Raw genomic sequence first — 9621 nt, 5'->3', positions numbered from 1 at the left:
AGTTCCACTCCTGCTCTCACCAGGCCCAGGACCTGTGCGTTGCACCAGACTCCCAGTACCAGGCACTGCACTCAGGAGTGGTGGATTATAATGGCCCTCCTAAAGGCCTCACCAAGGTTTGTTGGGCTTCCTCCTCACGGAGGACACATTCTGCTCACCCATATTGCTCACCCGGGTGCCGTCTACATTCCGGGTGTCACCCGTCTCTCCGGTGGTCACCAGACTATACCTGGTTGTCACATAGTATATTCCTATGAGTCACTATAAATAGAATAACTATTTAAAAAAAATACATCGCATGGATGCACCTGGGACGTATCTTCAGTGATGTTTCCTGAGGTCAACAGGGCTTCGGGTCTTCCACCATCATACCCCTCACTCAGGCGACCCAGCCGGGGTTGATCAAATCCCAATTTACGTCCCAGTAGCTACCCTTGATCAGTCCATCAGGGAATGAGCAAGGCCACACAATCCGTTGCTCCGGAAATACTCTGCCGGTACTGGGAGAACCAAAATCTGGCACGTGGAAGGACTACTAGGCTCTGTGGGTTGACTCCTGACTGGGCCCCTCCTACGTCTCACCAGGTCCACTTCTGCTCTCACCAGGCCCAGGACCTGTGCGTTGCACCACCAGACTACCAGTACCAGGCCCTGCACTCAGGAGTGGTGGATTATAATGGCCCTCCTAAAGGCCTCATCAAGGTTTGTTGGGCTTCCTCCTCACGGAGGACACAGCCCGGGGCGCTAACCCATACTGCTCACCCAGGTGCCGTCTACATTCCGGCTGTCACCCGTCTCTCCGAAATCTTCAGTAATCAATCGTCTATATCCCAGAAAGGCCCTGTTAGATTATTGGGTAACACTTGCAGATTTAGGTTCATGAAATAATGATTAACTAATGCTTAACTAATGTATTAGTTAATCATTATTTCAGAATACTGTACAACATTTCCTCCAGGAAATTACTCTGTACTCAATAACTTTAGAAAGCCAGTTTCCAACAAGATAACTTTTAGGACTAAACACATAGACTAAACCTCGCTTTTAGGGCAACACTTCCCTCTAGTGGTGGTTACACCACCAGTAGTGAGTTTTTTGATTGATTGAAGTATTTAACAGTTTGCAGAATTACAGTTACATTTCAAGCACAACTCAATGCAAAAACTGTTAACTGTGAGTGGACGACACCATAAAGCATTACACTTGTTTACAAGAGTACTGACAGTCTTACTGCTAGCATGTACTGTATTTCAGATGTCTAGTAAATTAGTAATACTACACACTGTCAATATTTCTTTGCCTCTACTTTGAGGCCAAAGGGCGCCCTTAGACTTGTATAGGCCTGAGGTTGTGAGCCACTCTGTTTTTTGCATTACAAGATTTCAAGCATTTTCTTTTCCTTTTCTTTCTTTTTTTTTGCAACGGATTCTATTTTAGCACGCTAATTTTACAGAAAGAGAAGTAGTTTTTGATAGCTCAGAATCACCATCGATGTCATTTGCAGGCAGTTTTCTTAACTGTCTGTATCCCACCAATGAGAAAGTGTCAAGTTATGCTTGACAATGGGCGAAGTGCTCCATTAATATACAGTAGCATATAGCCTATATGGAAAATTCAGAACCTTTTACTTAGTTTACCTCATATCTTTTCATAAACTCCTCTTACTATGCAGGGCTTAAAGCCAAAAACAATCCCAAGACAGATTCTTTTTTTTTTGCAAATCTGCACTGATCTCATTAAATGACCTTGATGTCCTCAGGACTGAAATCTGTCCCCAGGACTGAGAACTAGGACAAGCCCTGCATTATGGCAAAACTATAATGAACTACATAAAAAGTTGTTTGTTCCAATGGTTCTGGACATTTTAAGGCTGCACGACCCCCCAAAATAATCATATTGGAACTGGGGATGGGGACACACCCAAAATAATATTTAAACTGGAGACGCCCCAAAATAATATTTGAACTGGGGTGGGCTTTTTTAATTAATTTCTTTGGAATGATTAGGTACTATAACAGAGCCCACTGGGGGATGGATCAGGTGTGATCAATTAGCTAATAAAGGGCAATGTTGCACATCATTGTGTTTGTTATGTCAGAACAGGCCAGTTCCATATATGGAGATCTATTAAAGGGTGATCTAGAATGGATTTGGGCCCTGTCTGGAGACTGGGCAGAGGCTTTTGTGCTGGTTCTGGACAACCGGCGATCGGACAGGCTTGACACCGGTCACTGCACCCCCCAATTGTTTTTCTCCATGTGGTTTTAAAAGATTTAAAAGCAGTGGTGGAAAAAGTACTCAACTGTTTTACTTAAAGGAGCATTCAGTGATTTGGAAAAAAAACGGTCCGACCCGGTAACAAGATGTGCACATGCACGCACTACAGTGGGGGGACACGCAACAGGCCAACAGCACACACTAAGGCCCACCCCCGCTTGATCATGGTTGGATGGAAGGCCCCTCTCTATCCTTTTTTTTTATATATATATTTTTATCCCACGATTTTGTAACCCATTTTTCACCCGTGTCAATCATCTAATGTGATCCTGGGCTCTACACACCCTCCACCAACCTAGTCCCCATATATGGGGGACAAGGGGAGAGCAACGGACTTGAACTTATGCTTCCTTCATGCCCGAGTGTCCAAGTTGCTCCTTTACATCTGACAGGGGGGAGTTTCCCTGGTTGGACGTAGCGCGTGGAAGGAACACGTTATTCCAACCAGTTCCTTTCCCCTCCATTAAGCGCCCCGGCTGGCCAGGGGGAGACAGTTTAGTGACCAGCATTACTGCATGTTTTTTGTGAGGGTACCTACCCTAGGGACACGGGGAGAACATGCAGAACTCTCTATCCTGATTGGATGAAGGCTGGGCCACCTAGCCAAAAACGAAACCTACGGTTTTTTGACCCACAGGGATTAACTGGGGACAGGAAGAAACTCCTTGTATGGTCAGCACACTACATAGTAGGAAGGATTATCACAAAACAAAAAAAGTAGTGATATTTGAATTAAGTGAAATCACTGAATATACCTTTCATTTTCTGTTGGTTATCTTCAAATTGTTTGGCATACTGCATATTGAGACACCCACCAACAGAAAGTATTTCACATAAGACCTGGAAAGAGAGCAAGATTATTTTTAATCACTTTTTCCTTACAAAAACATTTTAGGGATTTGAAAATGAAGTAGTACATCAGAAACATATGGTGACGGCAGCCTTTTCAAAGATATTTTACAAATATCAAAGAAACAAGTACTTGGAGGGCTGGAGTGCAGAGTGCTCTCCTGTTGCGATAGAAGCCAAACGTACAGTACAGCCGTAGATGCATGGTGTTTTTATAAAGATGGGAGAAACTTGAAAACATCTTGACACATTTGGCCTGACCACATCCTACACCCAATGGTACTTAGCACTGGGTACAGTGGGCTTAGAGTGGTTCCAAGGAATCGGACTTAAAAGAAAAATATCAAAATGAGATATCCGAGAAACTTTTATATGTGAAACTGTTTAACAGTTAATTGTAAGATCATGTAGTAACGTGAGGTCCACTGCAGACTGGCGGGACACACCTGTATGCATGCTGGTGGAAACAAGCATTCTGAAATGCTTCCTCCAGCAGAAGCTTGTTTACTTTTATTATCTCTTTTCATTTGTTTTTAACATTCGCTTGACACCTGAAAAACAAATGATACAAAATTCAGCCACTGCCAAGAAAGCCATGTCCCCCTCTTTGCCGCTAGCTGTGAAGTGGTGCTGAAAAATGCATTGTGGGTACTTTAGTGTACTCAGTGGCATTTGGTATCTTGTACGGTTTCCATTTGACAGAAGGTGCAGAGGCGAACAGTTTCCTGTTTTCCTGTTTTTAAAACCATGTCTCTTGTTCCAGAGAGTGCAGGCCCATGTTGGTGTGTTTTATTTTCTGTAGTAGTAGTAGTTGGGGTTTGGAGGCGGTGTGTGTGTGTGTGTGTGTGTGTGTGTGTGTGTGTGTGTGTGTGTGTGTGTCGGGAGGCAGGGTGGGAGTGGGTTGTGTGTGTGTGTGTGTGTGGGGGGTGGAGGCCTCAGTAGTCATCACCCCTGCTCACCACCTCTTTGCAGGTGGGCCTGAGCAAGATGGTGTGCTCAAACTGAGCAGTGTAGCAGCCCTTGGTGTCACAGAGGGGTGGGTAGGGGTCCACGATGCCCAGGTCACACAGGTTCTTCAGTGCCATCAGGTACTTGGTCTCACCGAGACGGTCGAGCCAGCGGCGGCAGAAGGCCAGTGTGCCAAAGTTCTCATTGACCACGTTCAGCATGTGCTTCGCTCTAGGGAGCCTGGAGAAGAGAGGGGGAAATGGAAGTAAGACATAACATGACCATAGTGTGAAAAAGTGTTTTACTGTAACACTGATTGCTGATGAGATCTATTAGTTTAGAGTAGACGTGTGCCCTTCCACATTTCCTCCCAATTATTTATTATTAAAACAAAATACAGACCATAAATGTAATCTTAACACAGCCAGCCCAGTACAGAGCACAGTCAAAAACTAAATACCTGATGGGGACATGTCCAACATCAAAATTCTTCATGTAGTGAGAACATTCCATGTCATCGTGCACCATGCCCTTTCCTGTGCTACCAAACGTCTCGATAGCATACACCTCTCCTTCCTGGGCGGATGGGACAAAGGGTGACACAGGGTTCAAAAACTGGTCTGCATTAAATTAACTTTGTATGAATATACGTGTTGCTTTTTACACACCTCCATCCTTGTTGCTTCTCCTCCCTTAACAATTGGTACAGTCTTGCCAGCATGTATTCTGTACTGGCCAATTGAATGACCATTCAGATTTCGGATGGGCTTCACTGCAAATAGAAGGAATTGGATACATTTAGTAACTAATCTAATTGATTAATGTGCGGTTAGCTGTCAAGTGCTATTATGATCAGAAGCTCAGATGAAAAGATAAATCAAATGTGAACAGGGAAACATGGTGACAGTTTCACCTGGTCTGCAAAACTGCAGTTATGCATTGTGTTGGGTTTCAACAAAACCATAATAGCTGAAGAAATTAATCTGGTTTATGATGTTTTTGTCTTGATCACTTTCTTTTCATTTCATGTACAGTAGTAGATTTCACATTAGAAAATAGTGCTACATACTAAACAGCAATATCAAGTTTTAAACATTAGCTTACGCAAACTGTCCTTATAGCGTGTGGGTATTTGGTTAACCTACATATATATTTACATAAAAGCTTCAATGCGTTTGCATCCTTGATCGCAGTCCTGCCCCTCGAGAGATCCGGAAAAGAACTCCCCGTTCATTTTCCTCATAGACTTTTCAAAAAGTATTTATATAAAGACGTTTAGGCCGCGGACAAAGCCAACTCGAGTTGTGACAAATGACAATAAACACAATGTTTTGGGCTGATAAAATAATTAGAAAGAAGGGGGAAAAAAAGGCAGGATACAACACTGTTTGTTTTGTTTTTCTTCTTACAAATTATTTGATCTGCCCCAAACATTGTGTTTATTGTCATGATTTGTCACCACTCGAGTTGGCTTTGTCCAACGTCTTGTGAACGTCTTCAAATAAATACTTTTTGAAAAGTCTATGGAAAATGAACGGGGAATTATTTTCCGGGTCTCTCGTTGTCATGAAAGGGGGCGGGACTGCGACTCTCAATAGGCCACCATAGTGGTTCCTGCAGTAGATGTACATGTATATAGAAACGCACCTTGATACGTTTTCCCATCGAGCTCAACCTCATACGACTCCATCACTTCTTGAATTGCCTCTCCGACATCACACAGACGCACATCAATTCCAGCGTTCTGTAAAACAAAACAAAAAAACGTTATGCATTCCACAGATCAGTAACAATATCAGGTCACATTTATGTATGCATTGCGTGGGTGTGTTTCTGGCCACCATACTTTGATTCCAGTATTGGTGGCGTCTCTCACAGCCTCCAGCAGCTTGTCGTACTTTGGGTTAAAAGTGACGGTGAAGGCACAGTCGATGATCCGCCCTGCAAACAACCAACATCACCAAAGCACAACACAGGTTTTAGTATTAGCTGTTGAGGCCGTTTATCGGATTCTGCATGCCAACACGCAACATTTCGGAGTATGTGTGGGTGTGTGTTCAGTCGCACCGTTGATGTGCGTGCCGAAGTCTATCTTGCAGACATCATCGTACTGCAGGACAGTAGGGTCTCCTGCGTTGGGAGTGTAGTGGGCAGCACAATGGTTCAGAGAGCAGCCTGTAGGGAAAGCCAGGCCTGCATTCAGTCCGTTTTCCTTGATCAGCTTGCGAGAACAGTCCTCCAACCGCTCACTTTATAGGGATACACAGAGGAATACAATATAATTAAATGCAATGAAAATACAGTATCAGTATGAGAAAACGGAATTAAGAGATCAGAATGCTCCAGCTGAATCATTGCCCATGTCTCGATTATGGTCATGCACAATACTACTAGTACAGACCCCTGGAGGAACTACTGCCGCAATCTGGCGGAGTCAGGTTACATTCTCTTCCCTCTCGAATAATAGTGACTTTATATATATATATATATATATATAAGCCTCACCAGATTTCGATCATTGTTAGTCCAGGTTTGATGAAGCTTCGGACATGCTGGCGGACCTGTCTGTGGGCCTCGGCAGCCTGTCTGAAGTCACTCCACACCTCCTCATTGGCCTTATCCAGCACACGCTTCTCCTCGCTGGTGGTGCGCCATGCTGCGCTACGACTGAGAAACGACACAGAATTTACACATAAGTGGGGGCACATGGTTGAGTCGGTTGACACATGAGCGAATGCAGGAAAAACAATTGTTATCTTGTTGTGCTGAATGTTGGAAGTGCAATATGATGACTCATGCGAAAATCAGTTTGCTGGCTTGCAGTTCGTTTCAGTGGTTATGATTATTGGCCGTCATTGCATTATGGCTTTCCTAGTGAGAGAAGACAACTCGAAGTTTAACTCAATGGGAAGCAGAACATGCAAATTCACTTCGCTACCAGACCAGACAAATGTTTTGTTGGTGTGTTTGGTGGTGTGTGTGTGTATATATGCATTCCTTACCCATCGTGCAAGGGGGGGTATTCACACTCCTGTCCAATAGGGAATACTCCATTTGGGTACAAATCACAGATTGGCACAGATGGGGGGTCAGTCTGAGTTTTAGCTGTGGGAAAATAGATAATTAACATCAACTAGCATTATAAAGGTTTGTAATCAAGTCAATGTCATAGATCATTATTAAACTTAGGCCTTAAGCATTAACTCCTTTGCTGCCCCTAGTGTTAGCATGGTTGTACTGCCCCAGGGGCCGCCAGTCCAAGCCCACTCTATGGAGCTTGTTGTCCTTCTGGGTTAAACAGGAAGGTGGGGACTTCCGGAAGTGGAACGACGCCACACAACACAGCCCACAGCTAGCAGAACAACCAGCTACATTTTCTCAGCAATGAGATACAAAATCACAAATGATTTGCAATCGTCGGGTGCGTGCCGGCTCACCATGGACAGCTCTCTAACCGTTGGAGATACGGCGCTTTGAAAATCGGGTTATAATGGAGGCTCAACGGAGCTGGATTTAGAAATCACATCACTGGTGGTGACGGAGGAGGGCTATTCTACCCGGAGCAATGCAAAAAGGCTATATGTACATCTGATGGGGCACTTGCCACTTAATACATTTTAGTGCTCGTCAAGTCAATCAGCAGAATGCTCTTGATCCAAAAATTAATGTTTGGCCAACTCACGTCCTTTCTTCTTCTTTTTCTTCTTCTTCTTTTTCCCTGCCGAATTTTCACCATCATCTCCATCTGAGGGCATTATAGAATTTAAGAAAACATTTGTAACACAGCAACACCTTTGTACGAGGTCTGTACCTCATCTAGGACATGTGTTCCTCATCATCGCAGGCTGTGTGTCCGCCAAAGCATTTTATCCCAGCTGAAAACACATGACTGAAAGCTTGCAATAACATTTTGGGATACTTGCAGTTAGTGAGTGTGCATGCGGTTGCTGTTGTTTCTTTTGTTAATGTTCACCATGCTAATGTCAGCACCTCACCCAAGTGTTTTTTGACGGATGAGCGGTGGTGTAGTATACTTTTATCCCAGCTGAAAATGCAAATCACTCTGCTAAAAACGCTTCCAAATGCCGGATAAAAACGCCAGATGTCAACGGGCAGCGCTAAATAAACGCTCAGCAACTAGGGCTGCTGGCGTTTCCAAAAAACGCAGTGATCCCATTGATCCCAACTAAAAGCATGTGCTACAGTGCAGTGAGTGCACTGCACTCAGGTAAACATCTTGGTGGACACAGCCCCTTAGTTGATCATATACAATGCTGTGTGGTGTGTGTACTGTATTGTATGTTAACAGGTCAATTACCATCCTCTCCGTCCTCCTCTTTCTCCTTGTCATCTAGTGCCTGCTGCTCCAACTGCTTGGTAACATTGGCCACTCCATCTCCCTCAGTAGCTGCAACACCTTATACACACACAATATAAGCATGAGTGATTAAATCACACATATAAGTATTCAAATAAGTTGGGCAATAACTTAAGTAATTGTGTTACTGTTAACTGTCACAGAATAAAGTGAGGGGACAGGGCGCATGGAGCAGCCCAGTTAACTGTACAGTCTGTCCGTCACAGTAATGCAACGTTAATTCCTATTTACTTACGCTTCACTTATAGACTGCGAGCTTGGGATATGCCAAGATCTGGCTTATACAAACGCCGATTCAGTGCATTTCACACAAGCTCGTTTGCTCTCCGGCGGTTGTGTTATCTAATATTTGGGGCGTATTTAATGACGTAATAATTATTGTTATTGTGGTAATGAGCCCGCATTATGAAACTTGAAAACTTGGCTGAGGAACAGCGCCACTGGCACTGCCACGGAGACCAGACAGGCTAAACCGTGTGGATCTCTGCTACTACGGCTTTTCTTGTCATGCCTGTGTTTTGCATCCATGCGTTTCATGCATTCATGTGTGTTTCATAATAAGGCCTCATAATAAGGCACACACTGACTGTACTCTTCCGTCAACCCCGCATGGAAGTAGCCAAGCTAGTTAGCTAGCATATCAGAGTCAGACTGTCAGCTACTACTATGAGCTCTTGAGCCTCTTGCCTGCTGTCGCAGACTTGCTCTTCTTTTTCTTTTTCCTTTTCTTCTTGGCTGTCTCCTCGGCCGGGTCGGCGTCCTCCTTCTCGTCGGCCTCGCCGTTCAGGACCGAGTCCTCCTCGGGCTTCTGGTCCGGTGCCTGCTCCTGTACCACATCCGCCATGTTCGCAGGCGCTAAGGAAAAGGAAGCGCAATGGTTTATGGGGGCGCAGTGTCTGGGGGAAACTTGCCGATTCAGCTGAGAGTAGGCTGGGCTCGAAGTCACTTTGCATGGTTGCTGATCCGGTCTGGGTCAGGAAAGGATACGGAAACGATGCGTGCATGTGATGTGAGCGTGAAAATGACCGGATACGGTAGGCGGGGCTCTACACCACCGATCAGATGTTAGGAAATGAAAATCACGATTTCCACATGAACCGCGGAAAGCCTGGTGACGCGACGCGAGTCACGCGAGGTCAGCTGAGGTGTTTGGGTTGGGGCCGGGGGAC

General features: G+C 44.7%; 1 protein-coding gene across 1 annotated transcript; it reads right to left on the bottom strand.

Moving 5' to 3' along the window:
• Window positions 1–3122: 3122 nt before the first annotated feature.
• Window positions 3123–9331, bottom strand: LOC310853364 (methionine aminopeptidase 2-like). The gene is made up of 11 exons (XM_083757677.1): window positions 9140–9331; window positions 8393–8491; window positions 7757–7819; window positions 7077–7179; window positions 6580–6741; window positions 6142–6323; window positions 5921–6015; window positions 5722–5818; window positions 4743–4846; window positions 4535–4650; window positions 3123–4314 (listed from the first exon to the last, which is right to left on the bottom strand). The coding sequence occupies exons 1-11, from the start codon at window positions 9294–9296 to the stop codon at window positions 4062–4064; spliced, it is 1431 nt and encodes a 476-aa protein (XP_083613803.1). The 5' UTR covers window positions 9297–9331; the 3' UTR covers window positions 3123–4061.
• Between the last annotated feature and the right edge of the window lie 290 nt (window positions 9332–9621).

The sequence above is a fragment of the Protomyctophum parallelum genome (genome assembly GCF_964188405.1).
Source record: "Protomyctophum parallelum genome assembly, chromosome: 22".
In the NCBI taxonomy this organism is placed as follows: domain Eukaryota; kingdom Metazoa; phylum Chordata; class Actinopteri; order Myctophiformes; family Myctophidae; genus Protomyctophum; species Protomyctophum parallelum.
The sequence above is the reverse complement of the archived record's forward strand: the minus strand, read 5'-3'. Positions and strand labels throughout refer to the sequence as shown.